General features: G+C 36.7%; 1 protein-coding gene across 1 annotated transcript in view; it reads left to right on the top strand.

The window, feature by feature from the left end:
* The window catches only part of CAPZA1 (capping actin protein of muscle Z-line subunit alpha 1), a 46697-nt gene extending 25591 nt beyond the window's left edge, over window positions 1-21106 (top strand). The window contains exons 3-10 of the mRNA XM_081225942.1: window positions 4817-4868; window positions 6048-6111; window positions 10431-10637; window positions 12517-12596; window positions 13551-13629; window positions 16064-16135; window positions 18732-18794; window positions 19501-21106. Of these exons, the coding sequence (XP_081082068.1) occupies window positions 4817-4868; window positions 6048-6111; window positions 10431-10637; window positions 12517-12596; window positions 13551-13629; window positions 16064-16135; window positions 18732-18794; window positions 19501-19641 (758 nt within the window). The 3' untranslated portion in view covers window positions 19642-21106. The remainder of the gene's footprint in view (window positions 1-4816; window positions 4869-6047; window positions 6112-10430; window positions 10638-12516; window positions 12597-13550; window positions 13630-16063; window positions 16136-18731; window positions 18795-19500) is intronic.
* Window positions 21107-22722: the final 1616 nt, after the last annotated feature.

Raw genomic sequence — 22722 nt, 5'->3', positions numbered from 1 at the left:
ACTAGAGAAAGAAGAAGAAACAAAGCCCAAAGTTAGTAGAAAGAAAGAAATCATAAAGATCACAGCAGAAGTAAATGAAATAGAAACAAAGAAAACAATAGCAAAGATCAATACTAAAAGCTGGTTCTTTGAGAAGATAAACAAAATTGATTGAACATTAGCCAGACTCATCAAGAAAAAGAGGAGAGGACTCAAATCAATAAAATTAGAAGTGAAAAAGAAGTTACAACAGACACCACAGAAATACAAAGCATCCTAAGGGACCACTATAAGCAACTCTATGCCAATAAAATGGACAACCTGGAAGAAATGGAAAAATTCTTAGAAAGCTATAACCTCCCAAGACTGAACCAGGAAGAAATAGAAAATATGAACAGACCACTCACAAGTAATGAAATTGAAACTGTGATTAAAAATCTTCCAACAAACAAAAGCCCAGGACCAGATGGCTTCACAGGTGAATTCTATCAAACATTTAGAGAAGAGATAACACCCATCCTTCACAAACTTCCAAAACACTGCAGAGGAAGGAACACTCCCAAACTCGTTCTACGAGGCCACCATCACCCTGATGCCAAAACAGACAAAGATACTAAAAAAAAGAAAATTACAGACCAATATCACTGGTGAATATAGATGCAAAAATCCTCAACAAAATACTAGAAAACAAAATCCAACAACACATTAAAAAGATCATACACTATGATCAAGTGGGATTTATCCCAGGGATGCAAAAGATTCTTCAGTATACGCAAGTCAATCAGTGTGTTACACCATATTAACAAGTTGAAGAATAAAAACCATGTGATCATCTCAATAGATACAGAAAAAGCTTTTGACAAAATTCAACCCCCATTTATGATAAAAACTCTCCAGAAAGTGGGCATAGAGGGAACCTACCTCAACATAATAAAGGCCATATATGACAAACCCACAGCAAACATCATTCTCAATGGTGGAAAACTGAAAGCATTTCCTCTAAGATCAGGAACAAGACAAGGATGTCCACTCTCACCACTATTATTCAACATAGTTTTGGAAGTCCTAGCCATGGCAATCAGAGAAGAAAAAGAAATAAAAGGAATACAAATCGGAAAAGAAGAAGTAAAACTGTCACTGTTTGCAGATGACATGATACTATACATAGAGAATCCTAAAGATGCCACCAGAAAACTACTAGAGCCAATCAATGAATTTGGTAAAGTTGCAGGCTACAAAATTAATGCACAGAAATCTCTTGCATCCCTATACACTAACAACGAAAGATCAAAAAGAGAAGTTAAGGAAACAGTCCCATTCACCACTGCAACAAAAAGAATAAAATACCTAGGCATAAACCTACCTAAAGAGATAAAATACCTGTACTCAGAAAACTATAAGACACTGATGAAAGAAATCAAAGATGACACAAACAGATGGAGAGATATACCATGTTCTTGGATTGGAAGAATCAGTATTGTGAAAATGACTATACTACCCAAAACAATCTACAGATTCAATGCAATCCCTATCAAATTACCAGTGGCATTTTTTACAGAGCTAGAACAAAAAGTCTTAAAATTTGTATGGAGACACAAAAGACCCTGAATAGCCAAGGCAGTCTTGAGGGGAAAAAACGGAGCTGGAAGAATCAGACTCCCTGACTTCAGACTATACTACAAAGCTACAGTAATCAAGACAACATGGTACTGGCACAAAAACAGAAATATAGATCAATGGAACAGGACAGAAAGCCCAGAGATAAACCCACACACCTGTGGTCAACTAATCTATGACAGAGGAGGCAAGGATATACAATGGAGAAAAGACAGTCTCTTCAATAAGTGGTGCTGGGAAAACTGGACAGCTACATGTAAAAGAATGAAATTAGAACACTCCCTAACACCATATACAAAAATAAACTGAAAATGGATTAGAGACCTAAATGTAAGACTGGACACTATAAAACTCTTAGAGGAAACCTAGGAAGAACACTTTTTGACATAAATCACAGCAAGATCTTTTTTGATCCACCTCCTAGAGTAGTGGAAATAAAAGCAAAACTAAACAAATGGGACCTAATGAAACTTAAAAGCTTTTGCAAAGCAAAGGAAACTACAAACAAGATAAAAAGACAACACTCAGAATGGGAGAAAATATTTGCAAGCAAATCAGCGGACAAAGGATTAATCTCCAAAATATATAAACAGCTCATGCAGCTCAATATTAAAAAAAACAAACAACCCAATCAAAAAATGGGCAGAAGACCTAAACAGACATTTCTCCAAAGAAGGCATACAGATGGCCAAAGAGCACATGAAAAGCTGCTCAGCATCACTAATTATTAGAGAAATGCAAATCAAAACTACAATGGGGCTTCCCTGGTGGCGCAGTGGTTGAGAGTCCGCCTGCCGATGCAGGGGACATGGGTTCGTGCCCCGGTCTGGGAAGATCCCACATGCTGTGGAGCGGCTGGGCCCATGAGCCATGGCCACTGAGCCTGCACATCCGGAGCCTGTGCTCCACAACAGAAGAGGCCACAACAGTAAGAGGCCCGCGTACTGCAAAAAAAACCAACCAAACAAACAAAAAACTACAATGAGGTATCACCTCACACCAGTAAGAATGGGCATCCTCAGAAAATCTACAAACAACAAATGCTGGAGAGGGTGTGGAGAAAATGGAACCCGCTTGCATGTATGCATGTATGAATGTAAATTGATATGTAAATTGATACAGCCACTACTATGGAGAACAGTATGGAGGTTCCTTAAAAAACTAAAAATAGAATTACCATATGACCCAGCAATCCCACTACTGGGCATATACCCAGAGAAAACCATAATTCAAAAAGACACATGCACCCCAATGTTCATTGCAGTACTGTTTACAATAGCCAGGTCATGGAAGCAACCTAAATGCCCATCGACAGATGAATGGATAAGAAAGATGTGGTACATATATACAATGGAATATTACTCAGCTATTAAAAGGAGCGAAATTGGGTCATTTGTAGAAATGCGGATGGATCTAGAGACTGTCATACATAGTGAAGTAAGTCAGGAAGAGAAAAACAAATATTATATATTAATGTATATATGTGGAACCTAGAAAAATGGTACAGATGAACCAGTTTGCAGGGCAGAGAGACACAGATGTAGAGAACAAATGTATGGACACCAAGGGGACAAAGTGGCGGGGGTGGTGGTGGTGGTAGTGGGATGAACTGGGAGATTGGGATTGACATATATACACTAATATGTATAAAATAGATAACTAATAAGAACCTGTTGTATAAAAAAAATTCAAAAATTGAAAAAAAATAATGCATATATGTGGAATCTAGAAAAATGGTATAGATGATCTTATTTGCAAAGCAGAAATAGAGGCATAGACGTAGAGAACAAATGTATGGATACCATGGGGGAAAGGGGTGGGGAGGGAGGAATTGGAGACTGGGATTTACACATACACATTATAGTTACTACGTATAAAATAGACAACTGATGGGAACATACTGTATAGCACAGGGAGCTCTACCTAATGTACTGTGGTAACCTAAATGGGAGGGAAGTCCAAAAGGGAGAGGATATCTGTATGTGTATGGCTGACTCATTTTGTTGTGCAGTGGAGGCTAACACAACACTGTAAAGCAACCATCCTCCAATAAAAATTTTAAAAATAATAGAAGAAAAAAGAAGCTTACCTGCTTAGTTAGAGGAACTGTGTAATGTTCATTTGCACTTGGCTCAGAGCCCCACAAATTGTAGATCAATCAATAATTTCCACTGGTAAAATGAATGATGCAGAGCAAAAGTAACTAAGAGAACATATAAATGTTATTTACAAGGAGTGAAATAATACAATAGAAATAAATCAAGACATTCTTCTTTATAGACTTGTTTTTTGGATATTTGAGCAGTAACACCAAGAAAAACAAATGCAGCCTTTCTTTGCCTAGTATCTCTTCCATATTGACCGAATGTAAATTTTCAACAACAGAGCTTTTAGAAATACTCCTATGACGTGAACTTTATCCAGCTGATTAGCTCAGATAAATCCTTGACTTAACAAAAATTAGTGGTCTTTGTAGTTAGAAGTACCTTGTTGTATTTCTGACAACTGAATGTACTTTATAGGATTATCATGAGAATAATTGATACCAAAGCATTAGATTGAGTTAGCAAGCTACTTATGACATGACGGCTGGTTTTTATTGGCATGCTACACATTGGCCTCTGCCAGCCCCTTCTTTCAGAAGCTCTAAGAGTCAGTTGCCTTTGGCTTATAATCAGCCTTCTCTCTTGGAGTTAATGCTTGGTAGTTTCTTAGTAACAAGGACACACCTCTTCCAAAAGAAAAGTGACTAGACTCTTGACATACAGCTTTTTAAAAAGATTGTAGGCCCCACGTTAGATTCTCTAAAGAAAAATATGTTCAGCAATTTCACTGCCACTGACTGAATTGTGCCCAGCTTTCTTGGTCTGATGTTACAGAAAAGCCTACAATTCTTAATCTATTTTAAAAGGATTCTTTAGATACAAATAAATAGTCCTAACTGTAACCTTCTGTAAACCATGTTTTTCATTTGCTATGAAATTCCTTGAGAATTTATTGTTGGATTATTGTATCACAAATAATTTTGTGTATATCAGTGAACATTAGCATCTGTTTGTGTACATTTTTAGAATTTCTACATATACAGTACATCCAAAGACTAATCTTGCAAAGCCTGGTTTTCTAAAAATCTAATCTAGAAATCCGCTAAAATTTCTCCAAGTTTGTCTTCTACTGAACATTTGAATTTTAACATCTTTAACATTGTTTTCCTCCTCAGATGTCCGGCTACTACTTAATAATGACAATCTCCTCAGGGAAGGGGCAGCACAGTAAGTATCTTTCGAAGTCCACTTACTTATTATTCTAATATTGGGTAAATTATGTTGATAGTAAACTAGTACCCTGAAAACTAAGTTTAAAATACCTCAAAATGAAGCAGTTGGTTTTTAACAATTTTAGTTGGGTTTTTTTTCCCTTGGAGAAAACGTATTCCCCCAAAATGTTGTTTACTTCCTTAAAGTTTATTTTATATGGTCTTACTTATTTTTATTTTTGCCTAGATTTTCCCTGTTAAAGCAGGTTTAGTTCTTTTAGTTCAGGCTGAATTTTTTTATAACTGCCAGTTATAGAAAGATTAGGCTGCTATTGAGGAGTGATAATGTTTCTCAAATTGCCAAAAAATAGCAGATACTCAGAAAGTACCTTAATAGAGTTAACCATAGAATAATTGCATTATTATTCTACCCAATCATTGGCTGCTTATCACTGTCAGGCTAATTAATGTTTCTAGAATATCATTTTCATTTTGTCCTTGTCCTCAAAAACATTAGATTGGTGGTTGGTTGGTTGGTTGGTTGGTTTTCTTGTCTTCTTCAAATCTAAATACTATCTAGCTTTCTAGGCCCCCTGTTCTCTGGCTTTATCACTACTGTTCTTTACTCTTCAATACAAAGTACGCTTTCAGTTACTGTCTATCCAACTGGCCCAGAGTTCCTCTGTAAAGAGGAAATCAGAATTGGATAATGACTGGGCAAGTGTGGGGTGGGGAGATGGAACAAGGATTTTGATGCAGAGCAACAAATAATTATTATTAAGGCATTTGGTGTGATACATAATTTGTTTAGATTTTAGGTGTAGAAAATGTTTTAAGAATTGCTGCCTGGGAAAGTCTTCTGCCCTGTCCATACTGCTTTTTCAGAACTCATTTTGGGACCAGATCCTACAAACCTAAAATTTGCACAGCATCACTATAATTGCCATAATAAATGATACCCCAATTATACATTCTCTTTCACTGTTCTGTGAACTACCTTTTTCTTCTTTCTTTTGGCTGCGCCACATGGCATATAGGATAGTAGTTCCCCAACCAGGGATGGAACCTGTGCCCCCTGCAGTGGAAGTGCGCAGTCCTAACCACTGGACTGCCAGGGAATTCCCTGAACTACCTTTTATATTTATTTATATATAATTATTTTCTCTCCCTCTTCTCCCTTTTTAAAAAAAAACAGTGCATTTGCCCAGTATAACATGGATCAGTTCACACCTGTGAAGATAGAAGGATATGAAGATCAGGTAATAGTTGTTTCTATTAGATAGACTGTGCCTGGAAGGTAGTAGAAATACTATAAAACAGATGTCTGAAGATAAGATGCTGAATGAATGCATGTCTTAGTATTCTTAGCTTTTGTAGATATTCTACATATTAGGAAATTCTTCCTCCCTCTGAAAATACTAGGAGTTTCTTTGAAGAGAGAGCTGTCCCTAACAAGAACAGTAAAAGTAAAAGGAATTGAGTTTTACACAAGTTTTCCAGCTGTCTCTAATTCTCCTTGGTAAGAATAACAGGAGACATTATATTTAACGGGAAAACAAGAATTCCTGTTCCAATACAGGAACAAAGCAAATACATATTCCCATTTTTACCACAGTTATTAACATTATATGAAAGGGCTTTACAAATTCATTAATGTATACTTCAAAGGCAATATGGCACCAAATAGCAAATGCCTTTTAAAAGTCTGAATCCCCTTTGAACCCACAAGTCCATAGAATTTATCCTAGGGAAATAAGTATATAAATATGTAAAAAGGTTATTTGAAGCAAGGTTTATGATAATGAAAAACTGGGAACAATCTAAATGTCCAACATTAAATTAAATATCTATAAAGCAATTATACTCCAATAAAGATGTTAAAAAAATTTTTTTAATAAAATAAAATAAATAAATAAAATATCTGTAGGCCAAAGTCCTATGTAACCATTGAAAACTGATAGCTGGGAATATGTTCATGATATATTAAGCTAAAACATAAAGCAATATGTAGCATTATGCTAGTTTATTTTTTAAATAGATATTTAAATGAACAGTTATACTATATTAGAATCTGCATCTTATATTCTGTGAAAGGTACATCTTACTTTATGTGCCACTAAGAAAGAAAAAACACTGTCAGTTAAACTATGACACAGTCCTAAGATGCTGTCAAGTTTAAGATGTATCCCATTTTATGAGATGTTAAATCATGAGGGGAATGTATGCATCTTTAGACTCAGAAATAAAGTAGTATATAGATGTGCATAGAAATGGAAATGTGGGAAAATATACACCAAAACGTTAACTCCCTATGTTGGGATTACAGGATTACTGTAATATGTTTTGTTTGTTGTTTTTTGTTTGTTTTAGTTTATATTTGTGCTTATCTTTATTTTCTCAATGAAACTAGATTAATTACAAGTATAAAAGACAAAAAATACTGAAAAATACATGATAAATATTGCTTACAGTTGATATTGTATACTTCACTAACACAGTGGAATTATTGAAATAATAAGGTCTGTGTCCAGATAATGATATAAGAACATTCCCATATACATGCGGTAGCCAGCTTAAAAATGTAGTCAAAAGGAGATCACATTCTTAGCCACAACAACAACACATTACCTAGACATAAAAGGGAAATATGGAAAGATGTTTGAGTTATTAAAGTAGATGCCATCACTGCATATAATAGAAAATCAACTACAGTGGGTTAACTAAATAGAGACTATTTTTGTCACATAAGAAATCCAGAGGTAATATTTTGGGATGTTACGGCAGTTCCATATCATCAGAGACGCAAGTTGCTTCTAGCTCTCTGTTGTGCCATCCTTATGTATGGTTTTCATTATCATGTTCTCAAGATAGCTGATCCATCTCTGGGCACTGAATGCATGTTCCAGGAAGGAAGAAGGAGGAACGTGCAAGAGGTGCTATTGGCTGTTCAGAAGCACCTTCCACTGATAAACTGTTGCCAGAATGCATATCACTTTATCATTCCTAGCTGAGAAGTGTTGTCTTTTTAGTTGGACATATTGCCTTCTTGAAAACCTTTGAGGTTCTATTTGTAAGGAAAAGGGAGAGAATGGATATTGGATAGGAAACAAGCAAGAGTCTGTCACACAGTTCATATATACCCACTCACACACACACATTTTAATCAGAGAAATGAATGGAAAATTAAATAGATGTAAATGCCACATTTCTGAATAAGGAATATAAATAATATGGAAAGTTTATCCGATTTAGAAATATAAATAATATGTGAAGCTTTTTCAAATAGATTCCATACAATTCCTAATGACAATTGTAATAGACCATACAGGATTATTCTGATCAAGAACAACAATGAAGGAAGACTAATGCTAGCAAACATAAAGACATAAAGCAATGATAGTAGAGCCTTAAACTAAGTAACATAAAATAGAAGGGAAAAGGAAGTAATTGATAAAATGTATAAGTTTGATCTAATTTTGATTTCCAAAGCCAACTGTATACCTAGATTAATTCCAAGTGTAGTTTAAAGGTTAACTATTTTTTGAACATAAAAATTTAGTAGGAAATGGAAAGAGATTCATAACTTGCATAATGATGAAACATTAGAAAAGTTTATCAAAGAAAGTGACTTCTGCAAAATAAAAAGATTTTAAAAATAAGATTTAAAAAGGAGAAAATATGTACCTCAAACATAATAAAAAGGTTATTCAAATACCTAAGGGTGGTGCCAAGAGTTCAGTGGATAAATGAGCAACAGACATGAACCAACTGTACCCAATTGGAGAATACAGAGCAAACTTGAAAAGTGTTAGATCACCTACTAATAGTAATTAAGGAAGTACAAATTAAAATTTTAATGTGAATATATTTACCTTGTAGTTACAAAAGTTGCAAAATTATAATGAGAAAGCTTTATGAAGGTAAAACTAAGGAAATAGTTTTATGTATTTTTCCTACTGTCATTATAAACAAGGTTTTTAAAGATAGTCTGATGATAAGGACAGAAATCTCAAAAGTAGGAATTCTTTCCAAAGAATTCTTTTTAAGGAGAAGAGAAAACTTTATTTATGGTACAATTTATAGTGGCTTTCAATGATAGAAACTGTAACTAGCTTAAAGCTCCTTCAATTCAGAAATGATTAAGTATACTATGGTATGTGTAATGAGATATACATATAATGAGATCGTATATAGTTAATTTTAAATGGTAACTGTGTCAAAAGACAAATGGCAAGTTAGGGGAAAATATGTGGAACTCAAAAACACATGCAAAAGGATAATCTCCCTGAGGTCCAACTAGAAAAACACCGAAGACTCAGTAGAAAAGTGGGCAAAAGTTAGGTACACATAGTTCACCAAAGTGGAAATATAAATGACTTTTTTTTTAAGGTGAAAAGAAGTGGGCTTGTACCATGGTACAACATCCTGTGATGGCGGTTTGTTGATCTCTATCAAAATTATGAATGCATTTACCCTTGACCCAACTGTCCTGCTTCAGGGAATTTATCCCACAGGTGTGCTTGGCACATGTACATAATTTGTACATAACGAACATACAAGGACATTCGTTGCAGTATTGTTCATAATAGCAAAAGATTAGAAACTACCCAAACTATCTATTAATAGGGGACTGGTTGAATAAATTTTTGTACACCTGTACAATAGAGTCATACATGGCTATAATAAACAAGGAGGTTCTCTAAGCACTAGTATGGAAAGATCATCTAGATATGTCAGATTTAAAAAGAAAGAAATAAAAAGTACAGTATAGTATTCTAGTTTTTGTGTAAAAGAAAGGGGTGGAGAATTAGAATATTAAATTCTATTTGTTAAAAAAAAAGAATAATCTAAATCGGAAATTGGCAAATTTTTCCTGTAAAGGGTCAGATAGTAAATATTATCAGCCTGTGGGACAAAGAGTCAGCCTTGACTACTCAGCTCTGCTATTGTAGCAGGAAAGCAGCCATAGACTATACAAAACCAAGCAAGTGGGGCTGTGTTCAGCAAAACTTTATTTACAGAAACAAATGCCACCTCATGCATAGCTTGCCAAAGACAACTCTTGCTCTAAATTAATAAAATCAGTTACCTTTGTGTGGAAAGGGGGAATATGTTGGGAATTTGGTGAATGGGAGATAAAGGTGAGAAAAAGATTTTACTTTATATAGTATTTTTCATTTTTGAACCATGTGATTTATTTTATTACCTATTTTAAATGCTAAGTGTAATGACTCTGGAAAAAGTTCATGAAATATGTGAAAAAGGAATACAAAAGTGTACATATAAGTTATTACAGTTATATGTATATACATAGGTTGTATATTAAACAGAAACCAAGAAATGAAGGGTATTGTTAGGATGGGGGAAATGTTGCAGTTTAGAGTTGACTTATCCGAAAACATAATATTTTTATAAAAATAAAAATGTGAATTGGTTGAAAAATTGATTATGAAAGAGAAATCTGACTAAATGAAAAGTTAATCGTCTCCAGAATTGTCTTTGTTTGTTTTGTAAAATGTGACAAGAAGAACTGTCTTTTTTTATAGAGTTACTTATTTTTGTAATTATTCTTTGGAAGGTCTTAATTACAGAACACGGTGACCTGGGTAATAGCAGATTTTTAGATCCAAGAAACAAAATTTCCTTTAAGTTTGATCACTTACGGAAAGAAGCAAGTGACCCCCAGCCAGAGGAAGTAGATGGAGGTCTGAAGTCTTGGAGAGAATCCTGTGACAGTGCTTTAAGGGCCTATGTGAAAGATCATTATTCCAACGGCTTCTGTACTGTTAAGTATCTGCCTGCTTCATTATTAGAGTGTTGTTTTTCTTATATTTACCTTATCATTTGGAGGCTTTGGCCAGCCACAAACATCTCTTTTTTTTTTTTTTTTTTTTTTTTTGCGGTACAAGGGCCTCTCACTGTTGTGGCCTCTCCCGTTGCGGAGCACAGGCTCCGGACGTGCAGGCTCAGCAGCCACGGCTCACGGGCCCAGCCGCTCCACGGCATGCGGGATCTTCCCTGACCGGGGCACGAACCCACATCCCCTGCATCGGCAGGCGGACTCCCAACCACTGCGCCACCAGGGAAGCCCTACCTAGAAATATTTTTATTTCTCCTGTCCTTAAGTGGGTTGGGTATGGGGTGGGGGAGGACATTTCTTCAGTCAAGATAGTAATTCCTGTAAGTTACTTCTCTTTCTTCTTCTTCCACCTTGCCTCTCCTCCCTCTCCTCTACTTCTCCCTTCCCTCATCTCTCTCTGCTATACAACCAAACCATGGAGCATTCTGCTCCTACTAGTGCCTTCCTCATTACTTATCCACTTCTTAACCCTATGAGTTTTGGCTTCAGTCCCTGCTCTACAAAAACTGCTCTCTGAGGTTACTAATGATTCCTGAATTGCCTGACCCAGTGTCCTTTTCTTGGTCCTTGACTTTTGTATGGCATTTCACACTGAGGCCAACCAGCTACTTCTAGAAATTATCTTTTCTTAGACTGCTATGTCAGTACCCTCTAATTATTCTTACTGTCTCTGCTTATTTCTTTTTCTTTCCCCTACTTTTGTAAATGTAGGCATTCCCCATTGCTGTATTTCTCTCTCTCAAAAACTCATAGTTTATTTAATGTAAGGGAAGTTACAGAATTTGGTGTCAGAAAAGCAATGGGTTTGGGTTCTACCTTAACCACTTTCTGAATGACCTTGGGCAAGAAGCTCTATGAACTTCAACTTTATCATCTATAGATAATAACAGTGTGTTTCACTATATTTATTAGAGCAAAAGGAAATATAAAAACATTTTGTGGACTGTAAAGCCTTTTGTTTTTTCTTTTCCTTGGTGGTCACATTTTTGTTCACCTCTCCTACACTAAGAAACAGTTGGTATTTCTAACTCCTAGCTGGACATTTCCATCTGAATTTTCTGATTTGTTAATGACACCACTGTCTTTCTAGTCACCTAAGCATGCATGTACTTTGACCCCTTCCTTTCTCTTGCCCTTCACTTGCAATATATTGCCAGACTTTTGACTGTGCTTCTGCATCCTTATGCCCATTGACACTACCCTGTTTTACTGCCTAGATTAATTCTGTGGCCTAACTTTCAACTTTTCTCCCATTTTACTCTGTACACCAATATTGATTATTATCCCCAAATAATAGTTCTGGTCATGTTGTTTTGGTTTCTGTCCGTTGCCTGTAGAATAAAGTCCAGTCTTCTTACCTTACATCTACTACTACATGGCCTAAATCTACAATCCTATGTTATCTTCCACAGTTCCACTTCACACACACCCTCTAACCTGACAGAACTAATTACCATTGAGTCATTCACTGGACCAGCACCCCCGTTTTCTCCCTGAACTGCCTACTCATCTTTATTCTCAGTCTCTACGTATCAGAATCTCATCTGTCTTGTAAGGCCCATTCCAACTGGTACCTCTCTTGTACCCTAAACCTAAAGCAGTATTTCCTTCTGTATTCATTGTACCACTCTCTTCTCTAGAACTTAACATGTGGTTTGTGTTCATATTCCATGAACTCTCTGAGTTGTAAGCTTACCCTGTTTGACTCTTCATCTCCCCCAAGGATTTAGCACACTGCTTTTTTATAGTGTTTGTTGCTTAAATATGTTTTCAAGAATCTAACTTTTTTTTTTTTTAACAATAGGTTTATGCTAAAACTATAGATGGGCAACAGACCATTATTGCATGTATTGAAAGCCACCAGTTTCAGCCTAAAAACTTCTGGTAAGAAAGTAGATGTTCTCTTCTTTTTAAAATCTAATTTATATAGGAAAGAAACCAAACCAGCAGTTGAGACTTGTTTTTTTGTTTTTTATAAATTTATTTTATTTATTTTTGGCTGTGTTGCATCTTTGTTGCTGCACACGGGCTTCCTCTAGTTGCGGCGAGCGGGGCTACTCTTTGTTGTAGCACACGGGCTTCTCATTGTGGTGGCCTCTCTTGTTGCGGAGCACGGGCTGTAGGCGTGGGGACTTCAGTAGTTGTGGTGCACAGTCTCAGTAGCTGTGGCTCATGGGCTCTAGATCGCAGGCTCAGTAGTTGTGGCTCATGGGCTTAGTTGCTCCGAGGCACGTGGGATCTTCCTGGACCAGGGTTCGAACCGGTGTGCCCTGTATTGGCAGGCAGATTCTTAACCACTGTGCCACCAGGGAAGCCCGAGACTTGGTTTTTAATCTAACTAGCTTGCAATAAGTTATCTGACTTAGAGGTTTCAGTTCCCTACTGCAGAATGAGGGATTTGGATGTGATCATTTAGATTTCTTCTAAGATTTTATAATTTATCTTTCAAATAGTACTCTTACATTGAGTGAGAATAAGTGATTAATAAAGTACCCAGTGGAAAGTGTGAGTTTTACTTGAGTTTGTTTAATAATACTTGAGTTACTGCATAACTCAGTGGCCCATCCATTTGTTTGTGGAAAAGCCTCTCATGAGCAGAATAGGCATGGTTTTCTACTCCAAGATAAAAAATGAAAGGTGAAAGTCAAAATAACTTAGAAAAGGCTTATGATTAGGCCAGTTGGATACAAACTTACATTTGAGTGGATAGAGCCCTGGATTTGTCAAACTGGAAATGACTTGTTTCTTTTTTTTCCAATTTCCCAAATTCTCTGCCTCAGTGGCAAATCACCTTTCTCTTATTGTTAATTCTACAGTGTTGTGTGTGTGTTTTAATAGGAATGGTCGTTGGAGATCAGAATGGAAGTTCACCATCACACCATCTACAGCCCAGGTGGTTGGAGTACTTAAGATTCAGGTGAGATCCCAGTATGTTAATAGGCCATGTTAAAACATCACATCTTTAAAACAAACATGCAAGTTGATATTTGTTCTGACATTACAAATAAGGAACAGCTATATGTAGATGCAAAAGGATATCAATGGTAAATAGAAATAGAAGTTGAAGCCTCCTTCCTAGGGAAGTACTGTAGTTAATCAGAGCTATTCTGGGTTGATAAAGGATAGTCATGTGAAGTGTACTGCTTGCTTGTTATTTTTCTCTTTCAAAGATAACCTAAGATTTTTCCAGGAATTATCAAGCAGCAGTTCTATGAAAGAAGAAAATAACTAATTATTAAGAAGTGACTATATAGCAGCTACTGGAACTTACTTAGAGTCTTTTATGTATCTCATTTAAATGTGTACATATACATATACTTAAGGTTAACTCTTAGCTCTGAAGAAAGCTACATGAATGGACTTGTTGTTTTGTTTTATTTATTTATTTATTTTACAGTAATGACAGGAGGTTTTAAACCAAGTAAATAAAACAGAGGAACTAGAGAGAATGGCCAAGTGTGATAAACCAAGCAGAGTAGATTTCTAATGCTGGTGTCAGAACAGACAGGCAGGTGAATAAGGAGCTTATTAACTCATTTGATGCCTATCTGGATTGAAGTCTTCTGATATCCTAACAGGTTTGACTTTCAAAATTCATGGTGATTTAATTCTTAAGCCCAACTAACTCTGAAGTCAGATTAAACAGTTAATGATATCTAAGAAGATCAGTACCTAATTTTACCTCTATTGTATTGTGGTTAAGTCTTGCTTTAATAACAATTAGCAAGAGTTGCCTTTTTAAATGGTATAATTTAATCAAAATATACATAGGAGATGTCATCTGTAACCACTTTTTTCGTACATACTGATTACTTACTGCTACAAGTAGCTGCACCTCTCTTCCTGGGAGCTTTTCCTAGCTTTAGGAGCATTCCCAGCTCAGATGAGGCAAACTGGAAGTATTACATTCATAGCTCTGGCACAGCCCTTAGTGCCATTCAAAAGCTGGTGGGTAAATATGCCAGCTTATTCACCCCTCAGGTGGGACAACTCTAAAGCCTGTTCTGCGTAGTCTTCCAGAGTCCAGTGCCCGCAGCTGTAATGTGCTCCTTATTGCACCTAGAACACTTCCTTGCCTTCTGTGTCTCATTTCCTCAGTCCTTACTAGTGCTTCCTGAGATTACCTCCGAAATAAACTTTATCTCACAAATCTTTATCCCAGGGTCGGCTTCTGGGGGAGCCCAACGGAAGAAAATATATTGTTCTATATCTGTTGACTATGTCTATGAGTAGCCCTATGCTCTTGACCTCTTGTAACTGTGGCATCAGTATTAACCTGGCAGCTTACTATAAACTTATGCAGGGAAATTTATTTTCCTCCTAGAAGGAAATAAGTTACTCGTGTTTCAGCTTTGCCAAGGCAAACATATAAATTAAGAGTGCACATCACAGAGGTTTCTGATAAGACTTTTACAACAGGGCCCAGTACCCAGACCTCATTTATAACTTACCCCAGACTGGCTGATCACACTCTGGGGGAAAGCTTACTTCATTTACATATCTTTTAAAAATCAGAGTGAGAGTTATTTGGAAATGTCATTAAGATATTTAAACCTTTGGTTATTCTATAAGCAGAAGGATAGCTCTGGGAAGGCAACAATTTCTGAGGATTTACATTGATGATAGTCATGTTGAAATTTTTATTAGCAGATGAAACCTAGGAAAGGTTTTGTTACTTTTGGTGACTGTGACTGAACCTATCGTGTAAATTGCTGAAACTTCCTGAGCCTTACATCTAGTTGAATGGTTAGTCTGTCTCTTGGGTAATCCTCCTTCTTGCTAATTGTTATCATAATTGTAGTACCCCACTTTGCCTTACATCCTCAGAACTGCTTTTGCCTTATTTATTTTTGTAGCCTGATTTACCAATAGAATATTTATTTTTCAGTCCTGTTTTTAACCCTCAATCAAGCTTTTCCTGCACTTGGTCAGATCTACTTAACCAAAAACGATGATGGTATATATGGAGAGATGTGTAAAGGATTAGGATCCATTAAAATTTCTTGGTTTTCACAGAGAAAAACTAATGTTAATTGATTTTATTTTAATACTTTTAAGAGTGAAATCTTATTTAAGATCTTTGTATTCACAATGCGTAGCACAGTGTCTGGAAAGCAACAAGCCCATAATAAATGTTTATTAATTAATAATGAGTTTTCCCTGCTAAGGAAAGAGAATTCTTAAATTTAAGTCTTCTGTGAATTTTAACCACCATTGTAAATTACCATTGGTCATATTAATTATTTGCTCAGACTTGATAAGTTTGGGGATGGCTGAAAGCATGGATTTGTGCTCTAAGCAGTAAGTTTCTATGTGACCTACATAACTTGCTCAAACGTTGTCTCTCACAGGTTCACTATTATGAAGATGGCAATGTTCAGTTGGTTAGTCATAAAGATGTACAGGATTCAGTAACTGTTTCGGTGAGTGTGGAATATTTAATGTCTGTCTCACTTTCATCTTGTTTTTGTTTAAAAAAAATTAGTTTTGATCCTGAGTACTGATTCTTTCTTTTTCTTTTAATTTATTTATTTTATTTTTGGCTGCGTTGGGTCTTCGTTGCTGCATGGGCTTTCTCTAGTTGCGGTGAGCGGGGGCTACTCTGTGTTGCAGTGCGCGGGCTTCTCCTTGCAGTGGCTTCTCTTGTTGCGGAGCACAAGCTCTAGGTGCACAGGCTTCAGCAGTTGTGGCTTGCAGGTTCTAGAGTACAGGCTCAGTAGTTGTAGCACACAGGCTTAGTTGCTCCGCGGCATGTGGAATCTTCCCGGGCCAGTGCTCAAACCCGTGTCCCCCTGCATTGGCAGGCAGATTCTTAACCACTGCGCCACCATGGAGGCCCCTGAGTACTGATTCTGCCACTAGAAATTTAGGTTGTTTTCACTACTTTGATTTTGGCAGGCTTTACTTTTTTTTAAAGCACTTTATAAAAGATTCTACTTTTTTATATTTTTAAATTTTTATTAAATATAGTTGATTTACAATGTTGTGTTAGTTTCAGGTATACAGCAAAGTGATTCAGTTACATATATATGTATATATATATATATACATATATATGTATATATATATTCTTTTTTTAGATTCTTTTCCATTATAGGTTATTAACATACTGAGTCTAGTTCCCTGTGCTATGCAGTAGGTCCTTGTTTTGGGCAGCTTATAATTGTTAGTATGTAACCAACCCGTTTTGTTGGTTGCTTGATGTTAGTTCACAGTCTTTGACTGAGAATAGTGATAATGGCTTTAGAGAATTCAAACTTCTTTTTCTTTCTCAGTTGTGAGATTTGCTCAAGGAACAGCAGTATCTTCAACTGATAAATACCAGGAGGAAGGAAAGTTTGCCAAACTAAACCTTAGAGGGGTTATCATTCATACATTCATATCATTAGAGAAACCGAACATTTTTAGGAATATTCAATCAAACAGTATTGTGTTCCATACCTGGAAAGAAGGGACATAACTTTTTGTGCATTCACAGTACTTCTTTATATTCCTAGAAGTTACTGAGCACTCTCAAATAGCTTTTGTTTATGTGTGTTATATCTATCTACCTTAGTAGAAATTAAAACCGAAAAATGTTAAAAATACTTATTTATTAATTTTAAAATAACAATAACAGGGACTTCCCTGGCAGTCCAGTGGTTAAGACTCCGTGCTTTCACTGCAGGGGTGCGGGTTTGATACCTTGTTGGAGAATTAAGTTCCTACATGCTACAGCACGTGGCATGGCCAAAAAAAAAAAAAATCTAAAGCAAAAATAACAATAACAAACCCATTACTTGTTAACCTTCACTTTCACAATAAACAGCTGTATTTTCCAAGTTAAAAAAAAATCAGTGAAAAGAATGTCATTGATTTACATTTTCACAAAGTGTGTAATGTCTGACTTAATAAAAGACAACTGGATTCTCATATGTGCTTCACACATTAGCCCTCAAAAAGTAATGAAGTCGGGACTTCCCTGGTGGCACAGTGGTTAAGAATCCGCCTGCCAATGCAGGAGACATGGGTTTGAGCCCTGGTCCAGGAAGATCACACATGACGTGGAGCAACTAAGCCCATGTGCCACAACTACTGAGCCTGCGCTCTGGAGCCCGCGAGCCACAACTACTGAAGCCTAAGTGCCACAACTACTGAAGCCTAAGTGCCTAGAGCCTAAGCGACTGCAATGAGAAGCCGACGCACCACAACAAAGAGTACTCCCGCTCACCACAACTAGAGAAAGCCCGTGCACAGCAATGAAGACCCAACACAGCCAAAAATAAATAAATTTATTTAAAAAAAAAAAAAAAGTAATGAAGTCATCACACATTACATAGGTTCTATGAAACTACACTGTACACACGAGAGTGAGAGTGGAAAAGGCAATTACCTATGTCTTAGTATTATTATGAATAGAAAGTAGTTTTGACTCTTTGAAAGGATCTTGGGATGCTGCCCTGGGCAGTAAATCTCACCCTCTTTAACTCTGTTTTACTTAATTATGAAAGAAAGAGAGAGATTCAATTCATTTTGTACCCGAATCATGTAAAGCAAAATGTGATTGATTGGCTTAGAGGAGCCTCTGAGCTTAGAATATATGACTGATATGTCTGAGGGCATTGTTTATATCATCTTAAACCAGAGATATTTTCAAGGCATAAAAATTTCAAGACATCATGTTGTCTTTTGGGCATACTGTAGTAGATTGGAAAGAAGTGTGGGTTTTTTTGATGAGGACCTGGATTTGGATCCCATCTTTATCATTCGAAGGCTGTATAATTTTGGTCAAGTCACTTAAGAGGATTCTGTTTTCTCATCTGCAAAATGGAGGTGGTAATAATAACAGATCTATTTCACAGGGTTGTTGTGAGAATCAAAGAAGATAATGTGAATGGGAAAGCTTGAAAAACTAAATTGTTATACAAATGTTAGTTTAGATGGACTTTTTAGTATTTTTTTATTCACTGCTTACTGAATTATATTCACTGCTTAAGAATTTTTAAAATTCTTATTTCCCCCTTTTCCTCTCTCTATTAGAATGAAGTCCAAACTGCTAAGGAGTTTATTAAAATTATAGAGCATGCAGAAAATGAGTATCAGGTAAGATGATTTGAAACTGATTTTTCTATTTCTCATGCCTTATTTTGCTTTTAACATATTTTGTTACACTTCTCTCTCCTTTGAACATAAATATACATGTTGCTCAGTGTTAGTAAGTGTGAGACTTTACAGACCTTCTTGCATTCTGCTTACAATCAAGGTTTTGGCATTGGAAGGTACTACAGATTTCCCCTAGTATCCCAAAGTAAAGCGTTCCTGTGAAACCTTTCCTAAGTCCAAATGGCATAAAGCAGAGAAGCAATTACCTTAGAACACATCTTGGTTTCAGGTGCACAAATAATTGAGGTACAGCACAGATGCTCACAGATGCAGTTCACAGCTCCAGCTTGCTTGATGCTGAGCTCCTGAGTGTAATTCCTGAGAAGGAGCTTGGTGGGGTCACTGTTACTGCTCATGGTGCACCCTGCCCCTATAACAGCCTCACTGCAAAACAAATGCTGAACGCTGTTTTTGCTTTTTGCTTTGGTAAAAGCAAAGTGACATAAAGCAAACTTTGGAAAAGCGGGTGATACCTGTATAGCCCTTGTTTTAGAAATAATATAGGTGGGCTTCTTAACCTGCTTCAGAGATTGGAGAAATGCTCACTAGAAGTCTTACAGCCTGTATGTCCTTATGGGACTCAAGCATGTCCTTTGACTACATCTGGTTTCTGTTCAAGCAACCTATTTTCTATTATCTATTGCAGACAGCAATTAGTGAAAACTATCAAACAATGTCAGACACCACGTTCAAGGCCTTGCGCCGGCAACTTCCAGTTACCCGCACCAAAATCGACTGGAACAAGATACTCAGCTACAAGATTGGCAAAGAAATGCAGAATGCTTAAAGGCTGAATGTAGGATTCTTCAATACATGGAAAGAAAGGATGCAATGTGTGGTCATATGATAAATAAGTGATTTATAAACAAGAGTGATATTTTGCTAGGGCTTTCAAAGTTAACAGGTTTTCTAGCCTCATGGAATACTGTTGAACCTATAGCATTGTCTTGATTCTTTTGTGTTTTCTGCCTGGTAATTTTCTGTTTTCACTATATCTACTTGTAAATTTTCTTTTTTTAATTCTGCCACATTTAATGATGGAGAGAGATATCTATCCTGGAGTCATTTTACTGTTTAGAAAATTTTCCTAGCTATGAAGCCCTGTCACTGACATAGACAGGTAATATGTTCAGTACTTTTCTACCCAATCCTTCAAAGCACTTCTGGTACTTCAGTGGTTTTTACTGATCAACAGCTAAAGAGGCTATGCTACAAACTACAGCTGAATGGAAGACACATTCATCCTTCTCCCTCCAGTTGCTTTGATCATCATTTATAGCATCTCATAACTATAGTTTCAAACATTTGGATTGGGATTTTTCAGATCCTTTTTGGAAGCAAAGGAAGTTTTCTGGAAGTTCCATTATAGCCAGCTTCTCTGGGGAAGTTGTTTTTAAATCCAAAGACTTGAACCACATTCCCTACAAATGAACATGTTTGTTTTCTTCCCTTCCATCATTGTTTCCTTCTCATCTAGTACCATTATAGTTATAGACATGTGCATTTTTAGAAGAGTTTTACCCACTTATTATTTTTTTAATATTCAAAAACTGCTGACATACTAGGGATATAGTAGAGTATAAAACTTGAAAAAATGCAGATGTTGAAGGAATAATAGGTATCTTCTGCTTTAATACTTTGTGGCAGAATTGTACTATAAGCGAATGAATCAAACAACTGTGTTAATCACAAACAAAAACTAAAAATGAACCAAAGTGAGAAGGACAACGTTCAGACAGTATCTTTCTATTGTAACCTGTTATTTAAGGGAATACTAGTGATTTGTTCTGAATAGGATGTAAAACTTTTTCCAAATTACTTCCTCAGTCCTGCCTGCCAACTCAAATGTAACTGTGATATAGCAACCCTTCCCAAGTTTATTGGCAGGTACAGCTGTGATCTCAGAATACACAGGTAACATAGATATGATATAACAACTGGTAATGGTGGATTCATTTACATTGTTTACACTTCTATGACCAGGCCTTAAGGGAAGGTCAGTTTTTTAAAAACCAAGTAGTGTCTTCCTCCAAATACATGTCAAAAGAAGGGTTTGTGTTTCAGCTTTGTTTCTGCTTGGTAATACAGTCAAGCAAGAGTTTATTTCCAAGTGACCCATTGAGCTGTGTAAGCATTTTTGTTTATTTCAAATAAAATATATTTGTATTATTTGTCATTCATACTATCCATCCATACCACACTATCCTCTGTATCAGGTAGTCCAATAGAAATATACCTGTTTTGTTCTTAAATTGTCTGAGTCTCTCCTTTTTGAGCCAGTCTCTTCAGCCTTTGTTCTCAAGGTAAGATATGGAACTGATCTTATTTGATGAGAATGTTCAGGGTTTCTGAAATTGGTTTCTACCTTCAACTACTATAAATTCAGTGACTATCCAAACAAAGACTGCAAAGAACAGCATTTTTTTGTTTGTTTTTTGGTGGCCATGCCATGTGAACCATAGTTCCATGACCAGGGATTGAACCCATGCCCCCTGCAGTGGGAAGCGTGGAGTCTTAACCACTGGACCACCAGAGAAGTCCTACCCCCCTTTTTTTCTTTTTTAAATTTGAGCAATTTCTCTATGGATCATACTGCTTTACACTCAGTGGCTACTGGTGTTTCAAAGGCTTTGTTTTGGGGTTTCCATTTCTGTCAAAAAGAAAAATCTAGTTATCTTCTCTACCTATCACTCAGAAAACAAGGCCCAAGTAATTATAGTTACTAGGTAGGAAGTAGAAGTGAAAGAATCCCTGCACCGTAAACTTGGGTAATATTTCACATCAACTTAACTCTAAATGCTGCTTTCTTTCCATATGAGTTTAACTTGCTTACAGACATGTGGGAAAGGCTTCTGTCCTGTTTCCCAAAATGGAACCAGAGGGGTTTCAGTGCTTCACCTTCCATTCAAGGCCAGTTCAAATTCCCACCCCGTTGAGGGACATTTAGGTATACTACACTATGTACTTGTAGTACAGGTTCAAGCATTCTGGCCTTTGCCTTTAACTTACTAACCCCATCAGCCTGCCCCATAGATTTCCTTAGTCCATACAGACTTTTGTAAAGACTCCTCTTAATCTCTTGGCTATCTAAAGCCCTTGGTTTCTTATATAACTGGGAGGAAGTCAACTCTCCTTGCCAAGTCCTACACAGACCTCCTGATTTCCTTAACCTCCTTCAGCAGAGTATTTGCTTGAATTGTGTCTATTTTATCACACTGCTGAAATCAGCCTATGGTATCCTAGGGCAAAAGTTTCCCAGCCAGAGGGAGAGGAGTTTTCTGTGAGGCCTCACTCCTATATTTGAAATTTTGAAATTACACTGCTGAAATTTTGAAATTACTGCTTCATTTGTGCCTGGATGGTTGTGCTTCTGTTAGTTGCCTAGTTCTAGTGCCTGTTCTTTTTTTTTTTTTAATAAATTTATTTATTTATTCATTTTTGGCTGTGTTGAGTCTTCGTTGCTGCACGCGGGCTTTCTCTAGTTGCGGCACGCGGGCCGCTCATCGCGGTGGCCTGTCTCATTTTGGAGCACGGGCTCTGGGTGCATCGCCTTCAGTAGTTGTGGCTCGCGGGCTCTAGAGCGCAGGCTCAGTAGTTGTGGCGCACGGGCTCTGTTGCTCCACAGCATGTGGGATCTTCCTGGACCAGGGCTCGAACCCGTGTCCCCTGCATTGGCAGGCGGATTCTTAACCACTGTGCCACCAGGGAAGCCCTGCCTGTTCTTTTTTATAATCTAGAACTCATCTAGATTCATGAGATACTTAGCAAACCTTGGCACATTTTCTCCAAACTCACAAAAAACTGATACAATCTGAATGCCAATTTATAAATTCATAATTTAAAAGAACTACCAAGCTACTTACTACTT

The sequence above is a fragment of the Mesoplodon bidens genome, assembly GCF_964165515.1.
Source record: "Mesoplodon bidens genome assembly, chromosome: 2".
Taxonomy (NCBI): Eukaryota; Metazoa; Chordata; class Mammalia; order Artiodactyla; family Ziphiidae; genus Mesoplodon; species Mesoplodon bidens.
This window is presented reverse-complemented; position numbering and strand designations above follow the sequence as displayed.